A 23,495-nucleotide genomic window follows, 5' to 3' on the forward strand; every position below is an offset into this window, starting at 1 on the left:
ATACACTAAAGGGGATAATTTATGCATTGAGAGAAATTCATCAAATTCCGCATTTCGTGAGCGTTCGTCGAGCGATTCACTGGAGTGGTCCAGGTGCAAAGAGCCACTGATGTTGGGTGTTCCTTCTCGTCGTTCACGGCAGTGCACCCTGGTCTGTTATCTATTAATCCCACTTGTCGTCGTATTAGGCAAAAGGCTAATTGATAAACTAGTTGCGAAACGCTAGTTGCTCTTTGGTGTATGTACTATGAGTGTATGTACCTAGTTTATTGGGTGAAAGGTCCTCTCAACGCACAGGTACTATATACAGGATAGGAATACTAAGTCCTCCAGTCTATCAATCTTGATTAGAAGCCGCTCCAGCCTCTTCACGGCCTCCCACTGCTTAAACCCAACAGCTACATCAAGACATCTCTCTATCCTATAGCGCAACTGATCCGGCGGCACGGAGGATATGTCAATTGATCGCATCAGGAGCTCAAATCCCTCCATCCACTGCACTGCGAGAGACAATGGCGTTTCCCCGCCCCTGTTTAAAGTAAGCGGATCCGCGCCTTTACTCAGGAGGTATTCCAGGGTTTTGATATGGCGAAAGTGGATACTATACCAGAGAGCCGAGTATCCAGGGTCGTCCGTGGCATTGATATTTGCACCACGGTTTAACAGTGTGTTGAACATCGCGTTGGCCTGAGAATGCAAGGAACCGTAGCCTATTGTCTGCGTATAGCCAGCAAGTTTCTCAAGTGCTTTTGGGACCTCGTTAATAGGCATGTTGAAACCTTGCTCCATGAGGTAGTTGAAAGAGGAGGCCTGCTTTCTGTCTAATGCATATATGACGGCTTCCTCTCTCTCGTTCTCATCAATAGGGAGATCCAGAAAGCCCTTCCGAACAAGGAATTTCATCATATCTGCCCCTCCTTCTATCGCGTAGTGCAAAAGACCGGTCCTCTCCTGTTCATGGTGCAATGGGTCAGGAATTTCAATTGGCACATCATAATCCAACAATGTCTGGGCCAAGGCCATTTTCCCAGAAATAATCACCTGTAGCGCCACAGTGCTACTGGTGTAGTCAAAGTAAACTGGGTGCATGGGGTCAGCTCCTCGCTCAAGCAGTAGTTTAAAGATAGATTCGTGTTCGATGGCTAGGACTAGCGGCAAAGAAACAGTAGCACCGAGACGTTCAATGTAATTTGGGTCAGAACCGCGATCGAGTAGTAACTTGACTATATTCTCACGTCCTTCGAGGATGGCTAAGCGGAGTGGGTCTCTGGATGGGATCATGTCTCGAGGGTTGCAAGAAGCCCCTTTGTCTAATAGTAGGGTGGCAATTTTCTCGTTGCCCGCCTTTGCAGCCACTTCAAGCGGTCCACAGCGTAGGGAAAATTGGCCATAACGAAGGACTATAAAGTCACTGTCATCAGGCAAGCCGTGTTGCAGAAGTTCTCGCACATGTTTTTCAGACTCGCATGCAATAGCGGCATAAAGCAAATATGCATGTTCCTTTCTACTGTTCATTGCAAACTTTCTATAATCGATGTTCTCCAAAATGAGCTTCGCGTCACGCTCGTCGGTGGCGGCTTTAGAGAAAAGACTGCATCTCTGTTCAACTGGTAACTGAGCCACATCTGCGCCATGGGTAAGCAAGTACCAGAGCATGTCAGAATGACCATAGGTTATGGCGGCAAGTAACGGGGTATCCCGTGTATGAGGAACTGCATTCGGGTTGGCTCCAAGTCGGAGCAGACAATGAACCATTTCTATCTCATCCGCACCCGCTGCGCTACACAATGCCCTGGCCAGTGCGACTGCCAATGAAGGCAGGGGAAGCTGGTCAGGGGAATGTTCCATTTCCCATAATCTCATGAGTTCTTCGACGACAGCAATATAGCCATCCCCCGCTGCATCAGCCAACAGAAACTCGAAGTTCCAAGAAGCCGGGAGTTTTCGATGTTTAATAATCAACCGGACGACAGGTGCATGGCCCTCGTGCACCGCTGCCGTCAGCGCGTCATAGTCAGGGTCGAGGAAGTCCGTTTTAGGTAGAGGTATGTTTCTTTCCAGGAACAGCTCTATGATCGAAGCATGTCCATTCATCACAGCAAGCGACATGGCCGTATGCTCTCCATCATGACATCGCAAAGGGTATGCCCCGTTATCGAGCATTTTGCGTGCAATTGACACGACTCCATTCCTCGCTGCCCATACCAATAATGAGCTATCGTGATGGCGTTGGTCATGTTGATAGGCAAGCCCATCTAGCAAGAAATAAACACGGCGGTTGACCTGTGAGAAACAACTGATGTCCCAAGAATAATCAGAAGATTTGGCAATGAGAAGCAATATCTCGTTGGGGAGGTCTAAGAGGCGCATGCTGAGAGGTGTTTGTTCGCGAAGTCTCATTTTTTAGGCAGAATAAAAATGCGCGGGGATCAGCAACAAGTCATGTGACGTTCATTTGAAAACGAGGCTGTGAAGGCAGAATAGCTAATTCAATGTGTAATTCAAATCACTGAGTTTGAGTGCTTTACGAGGAGAAAGGAGGCTGATTCCTCGGCGCTGACATTGCTGTCGGCATGGGTATCTCCAGTAATCAGCCGTACGGATGCGATATCACTGGACAATATGATTCCGCTGTCCCATGACCTCAGTACAGCAAATGGCGTCGTGGTATTTAGCCAGTATAGCGTACCTAAAGAGGATTTGTAGCCCCGGAGATGCGTTGCTGGAGGGAGGTGCTGGGGGTTGGTCTGAATAATGAGTACAAGTGGTAGAGGTTGCCGTGGTTGAGTACTCGAAGAGAACATACTTTCTGACCGCATGGCCCGCGCTATATACAGTATCATACATTGCATGCACAACAATCTCATTAGCTCGCCAATAGGTTATTCTCAACCTGGAAGCGCTCAAGTACTTTGACATGATCCCACTTCTGAGCTCCCTCCGCAACGAATAGAGATCTAGCAATCTTCTGGCGCAATTCATCGCGCGGCACAGAACGGACATCTATTGACTGCAACACGGGTTTCAAGTCCTGCACTGGTAGCGCGCGTGCTGCGGTAGCTAGCAGCAGCTCATCACGGTCCACGAGTAGCGGATCTGCGCCTCTGCTTACGAGGAATACGGCATCTCTGACTGGTTTTTGAAGCCAGTACCCAAGGACCGTGGATCCATCAGGAGAGCGGCTGTTTATATCCACGCCATATTTCAACAGCACATCGATTGTTTCCAGGGCATTCTTGTCGTTGCTTGGGGCCAGCTTTAGTGCGTCCCGAGCCACGCCAGGGGGTAAGGTGAAGCCCGCGTCCAAGAGGAGATTAAGAGATCCTGGCAGGTAATTATCGAGCGTATAGTTGACAGCACGTTGTCTGTCATGCTCGTCAAACGGGAGTTGCAGTAACCCCTTGGAGACTAGGTATTTAAGCATCGCCGGCCCTCCAATGAGTGCCCGGTTGAGGAGATGGAAGTTATCGAGCGGAAGAACATGAGCCTGAGAATCTTCAGGAGACGACAATACGTGATCGATAAACGTTGTCTTTCCTAGTCGGACCAAAACTGCCGTTATATTGACAGCAAAAAAATTCTCATTCTCAGAAACTGGGGTCCTGGTGGCATCGGCCCATCGCTCAAGAAGCAACCTGAATATATCCTCATGCTCGATGGCGACTGACAGCGGTGTCGAATTTGAAGAATCCATGACGTTGGGATCAGCACCGTGGTCAAGCAATAGTTTGACAATCGGCTCATGCCCTTCACTAATCGCTGCAAAAAGTGCATGTTCCTGCTGTCTCATATTCATGTATTTTCCTCCGTTGAACTGAAGGAACTCCAACAATAGGCCAACCATCGTCCCATGCCCCATTCTTGCTGCCACTTCCAGGGGCGCGGGTAAATCGTAATGATGGTACATAAGATGTAACAGGCGCTCCTGCCTTGGTAATTCGATTTGCACGGCCCGCCAGAAATGAGATACAGAGCCTAAAGCGGCAGCAACCCACAAAAGCAAGGCTGCCTCCCCTTCAGTCTTGGGCGTGAGCGCGTCGAGTCCTGAGCGTTGGAATAGAAATCTAGCGACGTCGATGTGCTTTCCGCTAATTGCTTTGTAGATTGGGTTACGCCGCGAAGTTTCTAATGCTCGTCCTGTATCCGCTCCAGAGTCAACCAAGCAGCGCACGATGTCAAGGTGACCACGCTCGGCGGCCAGGGAAAGCGGACCAGGCTTGTCGGGACTAGTTGCATTCGGGCTGATCCCAAGCTGGAGCAGGTATTGAATTGTTTCCAAGCAGCCGGATCCAGCCTCCACCCTTTGTTCCAATTCCCACGATAGCACATCGATTGTTTCATTTCTTGGATACTCGTCCCACAGCTTATCCACCAGTATTTTCGTCACACCGAGGCCACATGCCTGCCTTTCACAAAGCAGCTCTTTAGCTGTGTTAGAGGTTATCGACACACCATGATTGAGAAGGAGGTGTACAACGGAATCACTGCCAAAAATTGCCGCCGTCATCAGTAGGTTGCGGCGACGATCAACAGGTAGTAGGTCTCTCTCCAGAAATAAGCGAACAATTTCAGTATGACCCTCTGCAGCTGCAGCGTTAATCAAATCAAAATGATCCCACGTGCATTCTTTTGTCGGAGAAGCGCCTGCATCTAGCATCTTTCGTGCGACAATCTCGGATCCATTTTCCATTGCCCACGCAAACAGTGAGCTATCAAAGTGGCGGACGTTGTGTTGGTACATATAGTGATTCAATGCGGTATATAGGTAGCAGTTCGTCTGGGAGAGGGCGCTGACATTCCAAGAATATTCCAAGAAGTCGGTGATGTGAAGAAGGACTTCACTAGGGAGATTAACGAAGCGCATGCTATAAGGTGGCAGGAAGCGGTCGGCTGCCCCAGGAGCACGTATCAGGAAGTCTCGAGCTTCCACGGGGTGATATAAGAAAGCGAGGGCTAAATTAAAAGAGCTGAACTCAGGAAAGTTGTGCATAGTTATTGATGGCAATCACGTAATCACGGATCCAAGGAACCTCTCGCCTCGAATGAAACGTTGATGTGACATTGTGTAGGAGTACCGAGTCCATGATGCTGACGACGCTGTCTGAATGGCACACTGATTTTCTTCCATTGAAGCACTTGAATGCACTTGTATACGGTACTTTATACATAGAAAGAACATACCTGCATCTGTGTTGGTCGTGGATGGTGATATCGCCGTGGAGACGGACTGCATGGAGCTCACCGGAAAGAGAAATTCCACGGCTCCAGCGGACTGGCAATTTCACCGAATATACAAATCATTTTGGCAGTAGATGAGCCTGACTCGTAACTCAAATGCCAGCGAATTCTTCCACGGTTGTGACTGATCACAAGTTGACCCATTGGGGTGGATAGCGATCGCGGGGACTCAAATGGCGAGATTAAGCCCTGGACTCCCGCTTATCGAGGCATACCAGGAATGCCGTAGTCATGCTGTTAGTACCCTATGCTTAACATCACCATGAATGCTGGCGTCCAACGGGTGAAGCATCACGGTGCATAATCCGTTGGGGATGACATTCCCAGGCGGCCTCCTGACCAGCACATGTATAAGCTTCCGATCCTCACAACATGACCGGACTGGCGTTTTATCTTCGTATAATCGTTGTCTCTTTATAATAAATGACAATATCAGGTCAAATAAAATATGCGGGGCCCCGGACAACCCCCGCATTTCGGAAGGGCCCGACTGTCTCGGGTTTTCCAGTCTGCGAAATGTCCGGGTTAATACGACCCGAGAGCCAATAGGGGAGATTGCTGTAGTATCTACCGTGCCCCTCGGGGGAATATGTCGCGAGGGCAAAGCCAGGATGGCTAGACTCTGGTTAAGCCTTAAGATATTCGACTCGTCAGCTTCCGGGATCTATAGACAGAGCACCAGAGCACATCATGCATCTCTGGAAGCACAAGTTTCGTGGCAAGACCTTGCAGGTCGCCATGACTATGGCGTCCTGCCAGGCTTTCCTTTTGCTTGGATTTGATCAGGGTATGTTCGCTTTTCCTTGGCAAGGCTGCGATACTGACAGAAAAGGGGTGATGTCTGGGATTGTAGGAGCGAACAACCGGTTCGGACGCGATTTCAACAACCCGGATACAGCAATGCAGGGTAATATCACAGCGCTGTACGATATTGGTTGCGTGGTCGGGTCGATTGCTTGTTACTTCATCGGTGAGCGATACGGTCGACGGGCGATGTTGATGACTGGTGGGGCCATTATGGTTATCGGGACAGCTATTCTGGCTTCGTCGTATACGGTTGCGCAGTTGATTGCTGGACGGATAATTACGGGTGTTGGGAATGGGATGAACTCGTCGACGGCGCCGGTATATCAGAGTGAATGTGCACCGGCGTCGACGCGAGGTGCACTGTTGACCTTGCAGGGCACGGTTACCATCCTAGGCGTGGTTATCGCATACTGGTAAGACTCTCGTTTGCTTCAACATGCGTAGTGCTGACCGGAATAGGATGGACTACGGCACCAGTTTCACCGAATCCTCCTTCCAATGGCGATTCCCCCTTGCCTTCCAAGCCGTGTTCGCCGTCTGCCTCATCCTCCAGGTCATCGGCCTCCCCGAAACGCCTCGCTGGCTGGTCCAGCATGACCGTCACGAAGAAGCACGCCAAGTACTCGCCGCCATCGAGAACAAACCCTTGGATGATGCAGAAATAAGCAAATCAGTCCTGGATATCCAGACTGCGCTGGAAGAGGAAAGGAAAGACGGCCCCTTCCGTTTTATCGAACTGTTCTCGTGGGGTGAAACACAGAATCTGCGTCGCATGCTCATTACCATCACCATAGAACTGGGGCAGCAGTTTACCGGCTCCAACATGATCAACTACTACGCGCCCGTCATGTTCCAGACGACGATGGGACTCGGCAGGAATCTCTCGATGATACTGGGAGGATGCGTGCAGTGCACATACCTCGTGGGATCATTCATCCCAGTATTCCTGATGGATCGCTTTGGTCGACGGACGCTTTTGATCGTCTGCTCGGCCGGTCTGTGTCTGTGCTTTGTGATGGTATCGATTCTGCTATCATTGGGCCAGATGAACGCCGCCTATGGAGCCACGGCCTTCATTTTCCTGTTCCAGATCTTCTATGGCGCGGGCTGGCTCCCGGTGCCATGGTTCTATCCGGCAGAAATTAACACCACACGAGTGCGAACCCGAATGCAGGCCATCGCTTCCGGCTGGAACTGGATGGCGGTGTTTGCCGTGGTCAAGATCACTCCAATTGCTTTTGGTAAGCCTCTCACTCATAGCACGGGAGTCAAGCTAACTACTTATTATAATAGACAACATCGGATGGCGGACATTTGTTATCTTCGCCGTGCTCAATGCCGCCTTCATCCCGATGGTCTATTTGTTCTATCCAGAGACCAAGGGTCTCGAACTCGAGGATATCCCGCTTCTGTTTGTCAAAGGAGGCTTCACGGGTGGCGTGTTTAGTTCGAAGGGAGGTAGAACGGTCGAACCCCGTCAACATGCGCACAATGTCCAGGTGGACAGTAAGCTGGAGGGGATGTTGCAGCAAGTGGAAGATACGGGGCAGGTATGATGTAGTGTTACCAAGAATAGTTTGAATATACAGCGTACAACTGGTTGCCAATCCACAAACTCGTATCTGCGGTATTTGAGTCCATCCTTGGCATTTGCTCATGATGTCTTGAATAGGATAAAGTATACCGCATGTCTCACGTGAAGGTTCGTATCCATTCCATAGGCTTGATGTCATGTAATACGAGCCAACCAGCGAATTCTACAACACAGTGAGTATATATTCTTCTATTTCTTCAGCAGGTTTATAATGATAATTGCAAACCCAATTGCAAAAGTTCCCAGTCAATATCCACAATGAATCTCACCAAGTCCCTCGCAGCCCTCATACTTCACTTTGCAGTGACCAGTATGCCACCCATCCCTCCATATTCTAATCAGCAAGACTAACCATACAGACGCCCAATGCGGCACGGCTGATGCCTGTGTCTTGACTGAGACGTGCTCAACTTACACCCGCACCACGCCTACGACAACCACGTTTGCCACCTGCGTGCCCACCCCGACGTGCCTGAAGGTGTACCGTGCGTCTTCCTTTCATGCATTCTACAATAATATATCTAATTATAGCAGAGGACTGTAAATCCGGCGGGTCCGGAGATATATGCTGCTCGACTTACTGCGCGGCGACGAAATGTCGACCTACGGATCCCAAGTGGCCAAACTGTAGGGAGGATCTAGAGTTGTGCAAGGCGGATGAGGAGTGCTGCTATAATAACAAATGTGTGGAGGGATTGTGCCGGAAGCCGTAGTTGGTTTGTGGTTGAAAATGGCTTTTATTCCCTATGTATCGTATCCACGTCCGCATTTCATTCATGTGCAATGTATAACCAAAAGTTCGATCAAGCGATTCATGTTCGTGTACGCATGTCATCATTATGCATCCAATCCATATCCAAGCTCAATCAAGCAGCCAAGTTGCAGTTAAGGTAAACAGCTATAACAGTTAGCATCACATCAAACAAAGTCAGGGGGGGAAGGCATAACTCACCAGTCACATACATAGCATAATTATCAGCATTCTCCAACGCCTGCTCACTTTCCAGCAACAACACCTCATCCCCATACTTAAAATCACTCGTAAGCGGCTCATAAAGCGCAGGAAAATGCGTAAACCCATGCAGCGCCGTCGTCGTCTCATCCTGTCCTTCGCAAACCGCAGGCAAACCGTCTTCAACAACGTATAGTATAGTCCACAGTTCGCAATCATGCTGTGCTGAACCCACGCGTAGGCGAGGAAGTTCTCCTTGCAGTTGTTCTTCTCTCGCCACGGGTCGGTGCAGTAGTAGTTGATGTTGTCGCTGGTAGAACCAGCTTCTCTGGCTACGCCGCGGAGATGAGCGAATACTCTCGTGGGCTTCGGGGGCGGTAATCTTGAAGTAGTAGATGGATTGAGCTGCCTCTCCAGAGTTGGTTGTATCAGCGGCTGCGCCGGCTAGTTTGACGGTGTTGGCTAGGACTGTGTCCACGATGGCCTAGCGGTCGGGAGAGCAGGTGATGATTGTCGAGCTTGGTCCATGGGACGAGCTCTGGGAACGGTCTTTGCTTCTTTGGCATCGATTTCGATGGTAGGTTCGTTAGAGGAGTAAGACATGGTGCCTGAGACTGAGCCATTGGTCACGAGGTTAACGTATCCTTCAGAGTAGATGGTAACTGCCGCCCTGAGAGGTCGTTGTTTGAGGCAATGTCGAATTCATCTTCATAGTTAGCACCCGCAGCGAGGTTGGTCACAGCGTCAGAGGTAAGTTTGGTCAAGCGGTAGGTTTGGTGGATTCCCTCGAAGTCGACTTGGGTTCCTGTGATTGTTAGATATCATTCTAATACTCGTTTCAGTTGGGTGTACTTACCATTGCGATAAATAGAGACTTCCTTGACTGGGGCACTATCACCATAGAAGTTGTAATAAACGAAGCTTATATCGTTTGGGCAATCGTTTTGAACGACAGCTTTGATCAAAGTATTGCCAGTCTGGCTTAGGGTGACGTTGAGAGAAGTCAGCGCAGTATGGGCCAGGCCTAAGGCCCCGGTGAAATCAGGAACAAAGCGCATCTTGAAGATGAGCAGTACCGATTAGGGATTAGGTCAAGAGGGGTAGATTGAGTGTGGAGTTAAAGACGAGAAATAGAAGAGAGAGTAGTTTTGGCAATGGGTATTTATATTGGGCTCGAAACCATCTGAATCAGCTTATTGGAAGAATTCATGGCAAACAGGGTGACTTGGTAGTAAATCATGGCATACATCATAGGGATCAGTGGCAGTGAATGATGTCTACAAACAGATGTCTGAGGTAGAATCGAGTAGTGAATAAATTCGATTAGGGCTGTGATAAATCCCTGTAATTAGGGTTCAATGCGGTGCAACCCAAGCTGTCATCTCAATTTCTTTGTTCTCCTGAGTCTCTTTGTTTTTCAATATTCCTTGTTCTCATGAATCTTTCTTTGTCCTTTACCTTGATGGCTTCAAACTCTTTACATGAATTCTTGAACGTTTATTAATTAGACCTAGCCAACTACTCGAGCCACGATGGTCAACTTCATGGGAACCACCATCGCCCTCCAGGTGCTTCTCGCACCACACCAAACCGTCCCATTTACTTCTCTCCTCCCCATTGAAGTCTCCATCCACAACGCCGCGAGCACCCCCGTGACAATTCTCGACCGGAACACCCCCCTCGAACCCGGCGCCGGCCACCTGGGCGTCCTCAAACTCCGCGACGCACAAACATACGAAGAAGTGCCAATCGCCACGATCTCCGCCAGTCGCATAGAGCCCCCTCTTCCAAATGAGTATATCGAAATTCCTCCCGACACAACAGTGAAAAGGACTCTTGAGTTGCGGGTGGATGAGAAGGATATACAGGTGGGACGGGAGTATACGGTGCGCGCGGAGGGGCTTTGGTCTGCTGTGTGGTACAGGGCCTTGAGTGAGATTATGGAGGAACAGAGGGATCATTCGTTGAATGCGACGACGGGGGAGTTTTTGTCGAATGTTGGACGCGTCAAGGTGGAGTAACCTGGTCTTAGCGGTTCAAGGAGCGTTTGGTGTAACACTCGGAGGAAGAACAATCTCGGGTTTGTGGTATATTCCGGCGGTATTTACGGGTTATTCATGCGATCTCGGTGTATTTAAACTACATAAGAGCTGCTGAAGCGGCTCAAGCAAATTGCAAATCTTCGAATAAAAATCATGTCTGAACCAAAACAAGTAATCGATATCAAAGCCGACGCTCTGCGCGTCTTCCACATCCTCAAAACCGGTGGTATTGCCATCATCCCCGCCAGCGTCGGCTATGGCATCGTGGCCATCGACCCCGAAGCCCTACAGCGTGTTTTCACCACAAAACAGCGCCAGCCACACAAGAAGCACGCCATGATAGGTAGCTATGCGCTCCATCGCGAACTACACATTCTCCCTTCACGCGAAGCAGAAATGGTCCGTCTCCTCACCGTCGACCTCGACCTGCCACTAGGTGTAATTGCGCCATTTCGCGAAGAACACCCAATTATCCAGAAACTGGGAAAGGAGACACTGCAGCAGAGCTCTGTCGACGGGACGCTCTCCATGCTCGTGAACGGGGGCAAGTTCCAGGAGGAACTATCGCGGTTGGCTACTGAAGCCGGGCTCCCGCTTATGGGGTCATCGGCCAATCTAACTGGAAAGGGGACTAAGAGTACAGTCGAGGATATTGAGTCGGAGATTAGTGAAGCAGTGGATATCATCATCAATTATGGTCGACAGCGGTATTCTGCGCCGCGGCCGTCGTCGACTATGTTTGACTTCAAGAATATGCGATTGATGCGGTTTGGAGCGTGCTTTGATGTGATCCAAGATGCTTTTTGGAGGTTTTATGGGATTCGGTTGCCGGATGATCCGGGGAGAGAGGTGCTCTTTTCGGGGCATTTGGATGCGCGTGCGAATGTTTATAACTAGCATCTTCCCATATGTTTCTACACAAACTTGGCACTATAAGCTAGTGATAAGATACATGGACTCTGGTCTACTTGGCTTGCAAGAGATCAGAAATCTTCACCATATGCCGAGTCACAAAATCCCCATGACCTTGGGAATGTATGACGGAAAGCGGGAGACCAAGGGGATCTCATTAGGCAAAGGATGTGAGATCTTTGATGCAGAGCTTCATGGGATCATTCAAGCACTCCATGTGGCATGGAAAGTGGAAGATCAGAGGCCAGTCACTATCCTGCTGGACTCCCAAGCAGCCATTGCAAGGCTGCGACATACCAAGCCAGGTCCAGGCCAAGCATTAGTGACTCAAGTACATGCTATAGCCAAGAGATTACATGCCCGAGGTTGCCAAACCACTATCCAATGGGTGCCGGGACACACAGGGGTAGAAGGAAATGAGAGAGCCGACCAGGCAGCAAAGCAGGCAGCCAGTAAGCCTCCAGGAAGAGGCCCAAGAGAGATCTCTCTGGCCTTTGCTGGCAAGAGCCCGAACAGAAGCCATTACAGCACAGCAGCAGAGATGGCTCACTAAGGAGCTTGGTCAGCGATCCCAACAAGGTCAACGAATATACAGGCCACAGAAGAACTGGCGGCTTGACCCTACAGCTTCACTAGCTCCCAAGCATCTGGCAAGCCGTTATTTTCCACTGAAGTCAGGACATGCAGCCATTGGAGCATATTTATGTGGGATTCATGCTTGGGAAGATGCAAGCTGTCAGGGATGTGGTTCTCCAAGGGAGACAATAGATCATCTCCTCTTTGAATGACGGAAATGGCGATACCAACGAAACGAGCTCTACAGAGATCTGGAGATGGATGGGGTTATGAGACCCACCGCTGCAGAGGAGCACCCGCAAGGACGACTTTTAGGAGAGCCCAGAGCTACCAGGGCGCTGATACAATTCCTAGCCAAAACTAGTGTAGCTTTGCCCCAGGCGCACCTACAGCGAGCGGCAGAAAGGGCCCAAAGACATGAAGAATGGGGGCTGGAAGCATTGGAGGAGGCAATTAGAACAGGAGAAGGGTAGCAGGGAGGGTAGCCCAAGCTGGGTTTCAGCTTGGGCCACACCCACCCTGCCCTGAAACACAAGGAGAGCAGTCTGCTCGAAGGTCATGCGCATACAGGCGGTTTGGGGCAAGGAAAAGGACCAGAAAGAGTATAGAAGGGGGCTAGTACCCAAGGAACCTATAGGGACAAGTCTGTAGAATAGCTGCTGGCCTTGAGTCCATGAACCATGGTCTATCATAGCTCTAGGGCTCGGTATAGACAATAAACTTGATTAAATAATAATAATAATACTTCTCGAGCATGGGGCAATCCCAATCGGTTCGACGCCATCATATGACAATCTTCTGATTTCAGCGGCGATTGGCAGCCACTTTGCTGTCATTAAGGTACTGGGAGACGCAGTACGAGCAAATCACCGGGAAATATGGTTCCTCTGTGGTGTGAATTGAATACCGCGATATGCGCGCTAGCGACACGGGGTGAAATGGAAGCTCTGCAATACCTATTTGAGATCTGCACAGACCTGAGCTCGGTCGAATTTGACGAGCATGGTTGCCGGTGAGAACATGTTATAATTTGTATTTGTTTAACGCTGTCAAAGGTGGCCACATTGAATGTGTTCAACAGTGCCTCCGTGGAGCAGATCTGAATAGGGAAATGTATGAAAACGAAAATTTGGTAACGCATCCGGTTTATTCAGCCATCGCAGAAGGGAATATCGAAGTTGCAAAGCTTATGATGGAACATACGGATTTTGGTTCACTTGAAAAACACAATCCAACGTTCCAAGATGAACAGGACAACCTACCGTACATCGCACTTGGGGCTCTAAATACCATGTCGAAGTGTCCTTGAAGAGGGATATTGACATGAGAATGGAAACTGACCATATCCATACTGACGTGGCAGCGCCTGATGCCTATGACTGTGGCCCTTGGAGGTAGCGGCAAAGAGAGGGGATGTGATAATCATGTGAACATTGCTCGGTTGGTCTGAAGACTTGGATCTAGATGTCCAAGACACCAATCCAAGCGGCCAAAACCGACTTTGTGTAGCCAGCTATGAAGGGCACCTGTCCATTGTCAAGTTTCTGCTCGAAGCTGGATTTAACCCAAATATTAACGACAAACTAGCCTCATTACCACTTATTTCAGCCATTGAACATGACGATATATTCAAGTTATTGCTTGACAACAGAGCCAATCCCACAATCCGGGCTTGTTACAAAGAGCATCTTACCACTCCCATGCTGAGATTGGTCCAGTCCGAAAAGACATCCTTGGTTCTATTGTTGCTCAATCGTGATAACTATCATGAAGATACACTCTTTCCGGACCCCTTGGAATACGAATTGCTGAGAAGTGCCGTAGTCGGTGGACCAGACATAATGGAGTTGCTTTTCAAGGACATCTGATCCTTCCATTTGACAAGGAAGGAAGAGAGTTCATGATATGGTTAGCGGCCGGGAAAGGACAGCTGGGTTTACTTGAATACCTCACGGACCGGGGTTTCAAGTTCCCTACCAGAATTGCTCATGGGTATTTCAGCACATAGCTCGTACTACTTGTGAGAGGGAGTCTCTTGTCACTGGCGACCCTAATGAGGTGTTTGAAGCATTGCCGTCCTATGGCGTGGATATCAACTCTAGGGGCAAGTTCGGAGACACCGCTCTGCATGGAGCGTGTGCGAGAGATAGTAACCTTCAGTGTGCCAAGTACCTACCTAGGAAAGGAGCGGACCCGTTCATTCCAAACAGGAAGGGCAGACCCCATTCTTTTCCACGAAGACCTTTGAAGACACCTGGCTAATGTTGCAACATGTCAACATTCGTGACATTTCGCGCGATGATGTTCGATGTGAGATAGATAAATTTGTAAATAATGCGATTGCGTTTGAGGAGTGGCAGTGGGCAGCAAGGGCGACGCGGTTCCGTGTGGAAATTGGCCATAAGCTCAGTGAGCTGAATCATGCTTCTGTTGGGAATTGATGCCCTGATGCCTAGCGGTACATGTCACCCTTTCTGATCTTCTATACTCGTATCACATATAACACCCCAACTGTATCTCCGAGTGAATGTATATTGTGATTTTTACTAAAAACTCCGGTGTCCTAAACATGTACATCGGGGAACATGGGGTTTCCGCTTTCGGTAATCCGCGGCATCCCCACGCATGACATCAGTCGTGAAACCGGCACTCAAAGCAACGAAACTCCAATTCCCATTTGATTCGTAAGACCAAGGCAAGATGACTATTCGAACTATCTGCTCAAAGGGCATCTACCACGGTCTCCCCGTCTTTCCGGACGATGTGGAAGGACTTACGGCTATTGTCACCGGAGCAAATGGCATTTCCGGCACGCATATGGTAGGTCATGCTCCTTACTAATTTAGAATAGACTGACAAACAGAAAGCTTCGCGTGCTATGCGAATCGCCCAAACGATGGAAGAAAGTCTACGCCGTCTGTCGTAGACCACCGCATGGAGAATGGCCAAGTCAAGTCGAACATGTTTCAATGGATCTACTGCAGGCACCGGAAAAGATCGCAGAGAAGATGCACGAGCGAGGAGTTAAAGCTGACTGCGCGTTCTTTTTTGCTTATATCCAGCCGAAGCCGAAAGAGGGTGAGAGCATTTGGAGTGCTGTTAATGAGCTTGTTAATGTTAACAGTATGTAACCTATCCGGATTTGTACCTTTTGTGCTGACAATGGAAGCCGCCCTATTGAGGAACTTCCTTGAGGGACTGGCAATATCCAAGTCTGTTCCTCGGAGGGTCCTACTCCAACTAGGAGCGAAGTACTATGGCGTACATCTAGGCCCCTCTGCAGTACCCCAAGAAGAATCCGATGAGCGCGTGCATCTGGAATCGAACTTCTATTATCCCCAAGAAGACTATCTGCGCGACTTCTCTCAAAAACATGGTATCGGATGGAACATTACCCGTCCTTCTTGGGTTCCTGGCGCTGTTCCTGACGCAGCAATGAATCTATGTCTCCCCCTTGTCATATATGCCACGGTGCAAAAGCACCTTGGAAAGTCACTGGAGTTCCATTCGGATCTAAACGCCTGGGAAGCCAACCAGACTTTATCCACTGCACAGTTAAACTGCTATCTCGCAGAATGGGCAGTTCTGGAACGCCACGCCAAGAACGAGAGCTTCAACGCCTCCGACGACTGTCCGTTCACCTGGGGCAAGTTCTGGCCCAGACTGGCAGAACGTTTCCAGATGCCATGGACTGGGCCATCCATCAATCCGTCTGTGTTCAAGGAACAAGAGACACCGTACAACCCTCCACCACGCGGATTCGGACCCCCGGCCAAGCTGCGATATCGATTTACCTTGACGGAATGGGCTAAGAAGCCGGAGGTCCAGCGGGCGTGGAAGGAACTTGCAGAGAAGCATCATCTGCGGGATAAGTCGTTGGAAGATGTTGATAGGATTTTCGGATTTGCCGATGCTGCGTTGGGCATGTCGTATCCTATTCTTTTTAGGTGAGTGAACGATGATTCAAATTGAGGAAGATGCTGATTGTACTAGTACGGCAAAAGCGAAGAAACTCGGATTCTTTGGATTTGTCGACAGTGCCGAATCTGTGTTCAAGGTATTTCAGGAGTTTGTGGATTTGAAGATGATCCCTCCTCTTCCTTAATCATGCGTTGTTATACGCAGGGGTTTGTACACTTCGTGGTGAATGTGGATTGACTAATGTAGATATCACGGAATCTGCTGTCTTGATATGCATTGCGCTACACAATTAAATCGTCCTCTTACAGCCTCGGCTTAATCATGCCAACCTCAATCTCCCTCTTGCTAATCTCCTTGAGCACCTTCTTCAGAATCTTCCCACTAGCATTCTTCGGCACCCCTTCCACGAAGACAACACCACCCGTCAACGACTTATACTTGGCCAACCGCTCCTTCATGTACTGCTGCACATCAGCTGCCGTCAACTTCTGCCCTTCTTCCGTAAGCCTCTTGACGATATACGCGCGCGGCCATTCCTCATCCGATCCTGCGAAGCTGATTCCGATAACAGCAGCGTCGACGATCTGCGGGTGCAATAGCAAGATAGCTTCGAGTTCCGCAGGGGCAACCTGGAACCCGCGCACTTTGATGAGTTCCTTCCGTCGGTCCACGATGTACCATTTCCCGGTCGCTTCGTCACAGTATGCGATGTCGCCGGTCTTGAACCAGCCGTCCGCATCGAAGGAGGAGGCATTGGCTTCGGGATTGTTAAAGTAGCCAGGGGTAACAGTTGGGCCGCGGACACAAAGTTCTCCACGAGTGTTGTAGGCCGAGATATTGTTCCCGTCAATATCGATAAGTTTCGCCTCGAGATTAGGAATCAACCGTCCCACAGAGCCAGTATCGTCATGCTCCGGGTACTTGAAACGCATAGCAACGCAGCTCGTCTCAGTCATACCCCACACCTGCGTCATAGGGGCATCTTTGTCCATGAGCTCGTGGAATTTGCCCTGGACGTCGCGGCCCAGCGGTGCAGCACCGCAGCCTGCAAACTTGACTTTTTTCAGGAATGGACGGGTTCTGGCATGCGGGCTCATGAGGATTCCGACTGCGATTGGAGGCACCATCATTAGGTCAGTGATGTTGTATTTCTCAATGGCATCCAGGAACTCATTGAGATCAAAACGGCGCATGATGTAGGTAATATAGCCCGACTTCAAGGTCGAGAAATGGGTTGATGGAGCCGCTGCTGCGTGGAAGACGGGCGTGGGTACTACTTTACACACCTATTTGGGTTAGACTTGCATAAAATAACAAGGGATGGAAACTCACCCGATACGGTCGGGGATGCACATCGAAAACCAACTCATGCTGCGCTACCATGTTGTAGTGCGTGATAGTGACAGCTTTGGGCAGGCCAGTCGTGCCGCTACTGAAAAGTCTCGCCGCTGTGGTCTCTTTCGTGGTTTTCAGGTCGTCAAAGCGCACCCAGTCTTGCTCGCCAGCCTTGAGAAGCTCGTCCCACGATCGGAATCCAGACGGGACATTTTGCCCGAGAGAGTTGAAAATGAGGATATTGCTCTCCGGAATACCGACACCCTGGGCAGCAGTCTTCAGCGAGCCCACAATCTCTGGCTCCGAAATCAAAAATCTAGCCTCCGATGCTTTAAAAAGGAGTCGTTGGGTGGCATGGACCCAAAATAGAGTTAAGGCCACCTGAAAAGTAGAAGCCACCCAAAACCATTTTGGGTGGCCGTAACTAAGTCACATGATTTTTCAGGTGGCCGGAACTTTATAATAGCCCTTGCCCTGAACTTTTTAGTGTGAACCTTAATTTTTCGGTAAAGAAAGCAGTGAAATGATGAAATCACAAAAGAAGTACTTCTTTTCTGCCTTCCAAAGTACTTTTTTATGCTGTATACAATGGGGTCTGATATAGATCCAGCTTCACAACAGCTGGATAATACCTTACAACAATACCTTCTTGATGCATCATTATTGCCAATTGATGATTCCAGTTATTTACAGAGGATCAATATTTATAATAGTCTTCTCGATCCCTCACTTCAAAATCAGGGTGCTGCTGCGATACAACATGAACATGACTGTGACCAGGTAAGTACTTATAAAGCACTTTCAAAGTAACATAAAAGTACTTATCAACAGTAGCGAATGATGCTGGAGATCACAAAGGGAAAATCAAGTTCTCTGAGAGTTTGCAAGATGGAATATCTTAATGATCTTCCTGAATATCCATCTACCCATCAAGATGGATATGCTTATGTTGTGTTTCTGGCTGATCCATCTGCAAAAGGTGTCGAAAACATGATTGGAAAGGTAATCAGTAACCTCTGAAGCTTTATTTAGTGTATTATAAAGTTCTTTCAAAGTACTTATAAGATGTTTAGGTCCAATATTCAACAAAACAGCGATATAAGAACCGGGCCTATCATAAGAGTTCCTTTCTTGGAGGTGCTTATTATCATAGTTCCTCAGACTGTCAAGGAGTAAAGCTATGTGAATTTGCATCAACTGAACTCAAATCTTTACATCATTCACAATTGAATGATAATTTGTGCAATGAAATATATGACATTCAAAAGGATCTTGAAAAATTGGATGAGGAACCAAAGACAGAAGCCTATAAGTAAGTGCTTTATCAGACTGCCTGGGTATTCCTTTTTCTTTTTTTTGACCCTAACAATTTTAGAATGTTCTCTGCTGCGAAGTCTCTCTGTGGCAGTCATGGTTGTTTACAAAAAGCATTAACATGTGCATTAGAGCTTGGAGAGTCTCAATTTACAGTAAGTATTGTTATATTATCTTTTATTTATATCAAAGTACTTATAGGATTCTCTAGAATGTCTTTGGGATGCATGAGCCCTATATCAGATGTGTGAACACTATGTCTGATCCAGCAAATCATCTTACATGGAAAATACCTATGGATGGACAGGTTGATATTCCATTTCTGCAAGGGCTAGTGGAAGGTAAGAACCAGATCCCTGAGGATCAATGTGGTGTGATTAAGACAACTATTTCAAAATCGAAATGTGGTAGGTGATGAAGCTTTTGAAGTACTCTTCAGGTACTTACAAAGTCCTTAGGTATTTTTCATCCACAGGGATCAGGAGCATTACGACATCATAGGTGTACTGCAAGGTTTCATTGGCTAGTCCCACAAGATTTAGAGCAAAGGCCATACCTTATTTTCATTTCTTATGGTATTCATACTCATCCACCACCACCTCCGAATAAGCCACCTCCTGCTATTGTTCAAAGCTTAATTAAACTTATACAAGAATGCAGATTGGAGTCATTCCAACTTCGTAAGTACTTGATTGAAAGACACTTTGGAAGTACTTTATTTTCTTACATCTGGTAGGACAATTCTGCTTTTCAGATCAATTTATGCAATGGCTCCAAGAAAGGAATCCAGATGTTAAATGTCTTGCTGAATTACATGCTGCTTTTGCTAATTTGGATAAGTTAAGAGCTATTCTACATAAGCAAAGGCTTATTGCATATCCTTTTGGTCAGGATATCAATGGTGTTCTTTTTCAGCGACAAAAGGACCCTGAGCTACAAGTAAGTACCTTGGAAGTACTTTTCAACCTAAGTACTTGCAATCATTCTAACCTTGGTCAAAACTGATATATTATTCCAGAAATATGCAACTACTGCTATCTTTGACAATGGTGACTTTCTGATTATTTGCTTAACCAAAGCACAGGCAGAACTCTGGTTATCATTACCCTTTTTTCAACTTGATGCATCTCACAAACGTGTACATTCAAGTAGAATTAAAGAGGTGGTATTTGCAGCGAAGATCAGATCAACCAGAAAAAGTGAGTAACAGTAACTAAGTATTTATATAGTGTCTCTAAAGGACTTTACTAATACTCTGATTGATATTTAGTAATAACACTCTGCCGCTGTTTTATAACTGGTGAAGATCAAAATACTTATGCCAGATTATTTTGGCATATAAATGCACGCATCAAGGAGTTGACTGATCAGGTGATTCATTGGAAACATATTGATGGAGATGGGTGGCAAGTTGTTACATTGGACATGGACAGAGGTCAATTAAAAGGTTAGTACTTCCTACATACTTCCAAAGCACATCCTATGTACTTATATTTCACTTATAGGCCTAGCATCATTTATCAAGGCCTGTGATGAAGAAGACAGAGATGAATTATGGCATATACAAAATTCCATTCGTTATTGTCATATTCACTTTCAGCGTGGGATTGATGAGACTCTAAGAAAAGGGTCATCCCATTCTGGAGTAAGGCATCGCATGGCTAGTCTGTTATATTGTCAGACTGAAGAGGAGTATATTCAATTGATTGATCTGCTAAAAAGTAAGTACCAGAATAATGCTTCATAAGTACTTCATGTTCTAATTAATACCCTCTTATAGAATATGAAGATCCACATATTCAACGATGGGCTACTCACAAGGGATCCCCTATGATTGCATCTGGTTTGAATAGAGCCTGTTCATTAATCTCAGCATCAGCTTGGAATGCTGCTGAGAAAGATACCAATGCTGTTGAACAAACTCATAATAAATCCAACCAGTATGGCAAACATCTGACTTTGCTTCAAGCAATAAAAATGCAAGTATCTCTCTAACATATTATGAATATTTGTCTAATATATCACTAGTTCTTGGGGTCTAGATGTACAGGACATCAGTCAATATAAGAGTTGGAAAGAAAAGGGCGTTCATCATCAGTATCACCAGAATACACTTGAGGATTCATATCGCCGGCATATCAAATCAGCAGGTAAATACTTATGCAGTACTTCTAAAGCACTTTAAGTGTGCATTTCATATCATTATATCACTGACTTTCTGTATAAAGAGAAAAGAAAGCATCATCAACAAAGTGCAACTCAACAGTGCCATTCTGAAAGTGACTTAGATCTTGAGATTCTTGAATTAGAGTCGCAAGGCACCAGTACAGGCAGGGTAACAACTTCAAAGCCTCAGTAAGTAATAATAAAGTACTTTATTAATGTTGTCTATACTCATTAATCTTACAGCAGAAAGAAAACCAAAGAGCAAGGTAAGATATAAAGTACTTGTCAAGTACTTTTTTATGCTAACTATCAATTTCAGATAATACTTCTGAGATACAAAAGCTTCAACAAGCTATAAAACTTGAGGAGTTAAAGATTCAATTATTAGAAAAACAGAAACAGCGTCAACAGCTAGAACTAGATCCTTGATTAATCAAAAAGAAATTATTAATAATCTTTCCCCTCTCAAATATATATACTAGATTGATGCCTTTAATATAAAGAGAATATATGTTTTCACTGAATCTCATAATCATCATTAAATACTTTTCAGTTTGGATTAGTAGCATTGAGACCCATCTGTTCAAGTTCCTCAGGACTTCTAAGATCAAAATGATGCATAACGATAGTGCATATGTTCATGTCTGAGAGGCAACCTAAAAGATTATCAGAAAGTACTTTTAGAGTACTTTGGATAAATTTACTTACTAATACCAGCTTCTTGACATGCATCACAAGGAAACACCCCAAGAGCCTTAGCAATTGCTCGGACTTTGATGCGATTGATCTAATAATGTTAGTTAAATAAGTACTTTGTAAGTATCCTGAAAGTACTTACATCCATCAGATCCTTTCTCCATGGCACATATGGCTTTTGATGCTCTTGGTCGTCCTCCTTGGACTGCTCTTCATCCTTACTCTCATCCATGATTTGGTTGCTCTCCACAAGTTCTTTATACCAGGCTGAGCAATACAACATTGTAAGTATTAATTCAGAATGTGTTTGAAGTAATTTTAAAGTACTTTGGAAGTCCTTACCATTTGTCATATCTTTTTCCACTTGCTTAAAGCGACCAGTGCCACTATTTGCAATTTGAACATCTCGATGGTGTTTGAGGTGCCAGCGAAGATTAACTGTTTTTGAGAATTCTGTCTGTTCATCTGTAAGTACTTAATAAGTACTTTAAACTCAGCTTCTACTCACAGTTCGCTTATCACAGTCTGGGTAACGACAAAACAACTCGCCTGGTTTCACCAGAAACTCCCCATTTTCATTCTAAGTACTTTATAAGCACTTTCAAAATACTTGCAGATTGCAATGATTATCACTCACTTGTTCATATTCTGGCAGCTGGAGCTTGCCCTGAGAGGCTAGCTCCTTGTATGCCTGGTACCACCGGCTGTTTTCCAAGAATTTCGCCATTTTAAGTACTTTGAAAGTACTGTGGAATGAAGCAGAAGCAGAGAAAATTCTTGCGGACTTTTGGTGGAGAAAAAGCGGTACGAAATGGAGAGCGTTCATTGGCCGAGCGTTTATTACATAATTTTCTGACTTCGGGCCACCCAAACGCCACTGGTCAGGTGATTTTTGGGTGGCCCGAAGGTAAGTTTGATTCTGATGAGGATCGATCGGATAAATAGTTGGCCCGAGTAGCGAGGTCAGGAGATTCTTATAGTCAACGTGTGCACACATATTGTAGATTAAGCACTCAATCAGCTACATACGCGCATACACGTTCGATAGACAATATAACTCTACCTTCCGCTGGTCCTCTCCATATAGACCTCGTTAGTCCGGAATAAATCGACTCCCGATTTCCCTTCTGAGCTACGATCCGAGAGACCCCGTTTCATTGGTTATGAGCCCGGGCCTGCCCAAGATATTTGGATATATCGACGCCTAACCAGCGTGTGGCACCCCGGGGGTTCTATAGTCGCTTAACATCTTCTATAGACCGATCGATACGATTCCGACTACGGGCCTCACCCTCGATTAGTTCCCTACACGATTATCGGCCAGTAATCTGCTCAGCGGAGCCTATTGGGTTGTGAGAACGTCATGATGGTAGGGACTGGAAGTGAGAGCAAAATGCCATCAAAGGAGCCGCTAGAGGATCCTGGCATAAAGATCTACTCCTTCAATATCGAGAAGCTGAACGAGGAAAACGCTCGATACTGGTTCTATGCAATGGAGAGTCAGTTAAAGGTCCAATTTGCATGGCAGGCGATTGATTACTACTACGAAGTAGGAAAGGAGACATATAACCAAATACGGAAAGACAATTTGAAATGGACGAAGGTAGATATGAAGGCGGACATGATTATTCAACAAGGCCTTACTCCCACCATTGTCCTGGAGATCAAGGACCTGCCAAATGCCGGCGCGAAATGGGACTACCTGAAAGAGGCGTACCTGAAATCATCAAATGCGATGAAGGCCATGCAGTTGATGAAAATGGCCAATTGGTATCAAGGTTCCAATGTGAATGCCAAAGACGCCTACCGCGAAATCGAACAACTAGGACGCGAATTAATCGACATGAACGGCAGCAAAAAGATCGATATTGATGAATTGGTTGTGATTTGGTATCTCCGTGGCCTGCGGGAAGAGTATGCAATGCTCAAAGGGACTGTGATG

At 47.0% G+C, this 23,495-nt stretch overlaps 11 protein-coding genes across 11 annotated transcripts; 5 read left to right on the forward strand and 6 right to left on the reverse strand.

The window, feature by feature from the left end:
- Nucleotides 1-300: 300 nt before the first annotated feature.
- On the reverse strand, nt 301-2,163 carry ACHE_60086A (uncharacterized protein; the record flags this gene model as incomplete). Its single annotated transcript, XM_043281222.1, has 1 exon — nt 301-2,163. The coding sequence occupies one exon, from the start codon at nt 2,161-2,163 to the stop codon at nt 301-303; it is 1,863 nt and encodes a 620-aa protein (XP_043138722.1).
- A 703-nt stretch (nt 2,164-2,866) lies between these two features.
- On the reverse strand, nt 2,867-4,864 carry ACHE_60087A (ankyrin repeat domain-containing protein; the record flags this gene model as incomplete). Its single annotated transcript, XM_043281223.1, has 1 exon — nt 2,867-4,864. One exon carries the CDS (start codon nt 4,862-4,864, stop codon nt 2,867-2,869), a length of 1,998 nt encoding a protein of 665 aa, XP_043138723.1.
- A 1,064-nt stretch (nt 4,865-5,928) lies between these two features.
- Nucleotides 5,929-7,601, forward strand: ACHE_60088S (sugar porter family MFS transporter; the record flags this gene model as incomplete). The annotated part of the gene is made up of 4 exons (XM_043281224.1): nt 5,929-6,025; nt 6,092-6,458; nt 6,505-7,286; nt 7,339-7,601. 4 exons carry the CDS (start codon nt 5,929-5,931, stop codon nt 7,599-7,601), a joined length of 1,509 nt encoding a protein of 502 aa, XP_043138724.1.
- A 296-nt stretch (nt 7,602-7,897) lies between these two features.
- ACHE_60089S (uncharacterized protein) lies at nt 7,898-8,352 on the forward strand (the record flags this gene model as incomplete). Its single annotated transcript, XM_043281225.1, has 3 exons — nt 7,898-7,949; nt 7,999-8,124; nt 8,174-8,352. The coding sequence occupies 3 exons, from the start codon at nt 7,898-7,900 to the stop codon at nt 8,350-8,352; spliced, it is 357 nt and encodes a 118-aa protein (XP_043138725.1).
- Nucleotides 8,353-8,505: 153 nt separating this feature from the next.
- ACHE_60090A (uncharacterized protein) lies at nt 8,506-9,194 on the reverse strand (the record flags this gene model as incomplete). The annotated part of the gene is made up of 3 exons (XM_043281226.1): nt 8,506-8,537; nt 8,592-9,075; nt 9,138-9,194. The coding sequence occupies 3 exons, from the start codon at nt 9,192-9,194 to the stop codon at nt 8,506-8,508; spliced, it is 573 nt and encodes a 190-aa protein (XP_043138726.1).
- A 23-nt stretch (nt 9,195-9,217) lies between these two features.
- On the reverse strand, nt 9,218-9,649 carry ACHE_60091A (uncharacterized protein; the record flags this gene model as incomplete). Its single annotated transcript, XM_043281227.1, has 2 exons — nt 9,218-9,396; nt 9,448-9,649. 2 exons carry the CDS (start codon nt 9,647-9,649, stop codon nt 9,218-9,220), a joined length of 381 nt encoding a protein of 126 aa, XP_043138727.1.
- Nucleotides 9,650-10,123: 474 nt separating this feature from the next.
- On the forward strand, nt 10,124-10,612 carry ACHE_60092S (uncharacterized protein; the record flags this gene model as incomplete). Its single annotated transcript, XM_043281228.1, has 1 exon — nt 10,124-10,612. The coding sequence occupies one exon, from the start codon at nt 10,124-10,126 to the stop codon at nt 10,610-10,612; it is 489 nt and encodes a 162-aa protein (XP_043138728.1).
- A 174-nt stretch (nt 10,613-10,786) lies between these two features.
- On the forward strand, nt 10,787-11,530 carry ACHE_60093S (uncharacterized protein; the record flags this gene model as incomplete). Its single annotated transcript, XM_043281229.1, has 1 exon — nt 10,787-11,530. One exon carries the CDS (start codon nt 10,787-10,789, stop codon nt 11,528-11,530), a length of 744 nt encoding a protein of 247 aa, XP_043138729.1.
- Nucleotides 11,531-14,821: 3,291 nt separating this feature from the next.
- On the forward strand, nt 14,822-16,226 carry ACHE_60094S (SDR family oxidoreductase; the record flags this gene model as incomplete). Its single annotated transcript, XM_043281230.1, has 4 exons — nt 14,822-14,941; nt 14,989-15,244; nt 15,291-16,068; nt 16,115-16,226. 4 exons carry the CDS (start codon nt 14,822-14,824, stop codon nt 16,224-16,226), a joined length of 1,266 nt encoding a protein of 421 aa, XP_043138730.1.
- A 118-nt stretch (nt 16,227-16,344) lies between these two features.
- Nucleotides 16,345-17,786, reverse strand: ACHE_60095A (acyl--CoA ligase; the record flags this gene model as incomplete). The annotated part of the gene is made up of 3 exons (XM_043281232.1): nt 16,345-17,328; nt 17,375-17,706; nt 17,759-17,786. 3 exons carry the CDS (start codon nt 17,784-17,786, stop codon nt 16,345-16,347), a joined length of 1,344 nt encoding a protein of 447 aa, XP_043138731.1.
- Nucleotides 17,787-21,406: 3,620 nt separating this feature from the next.
- On the reverse strand, nt 21,407-22,280 carry ACHE_60096A (uncharacterized protein; the record flags this gene model as incomplete). Its single annotated transcript, XM_043281233.1, has 6 exons — nt 21,407-21,513; nt 21,566-21,644; nt 21,696-21,820; nt 21,896-22,010; nt 22,062-22,133; nt 22,191-22,280. The coding sequence occupies 6 exons, from the start codon at nt 22,278-22,280 to the stop codon at nt 21,407-21,409; spliced, it is 588 nt and encodes a 195-aa protein (XP_043138732.1).
- Between the last annotated feature and the right edge of the window lie 1,215 nt (nt 22,281-23,495).

Source organism: Aspergillus chevalieri, chromosome 6 (assembly GCF_016861735.1).
Source record: "Aspergillus chevalieri M1 DNA, chromosome 6, nearly complete sequence".
Classification (NCBI taxonomy): Eukaryota; Fungi; Ascomycota; class Eurotiomycetes; order Eurotiales; family Aspergillaceae; genus Aspergillus; species Aspergillus chevalieri.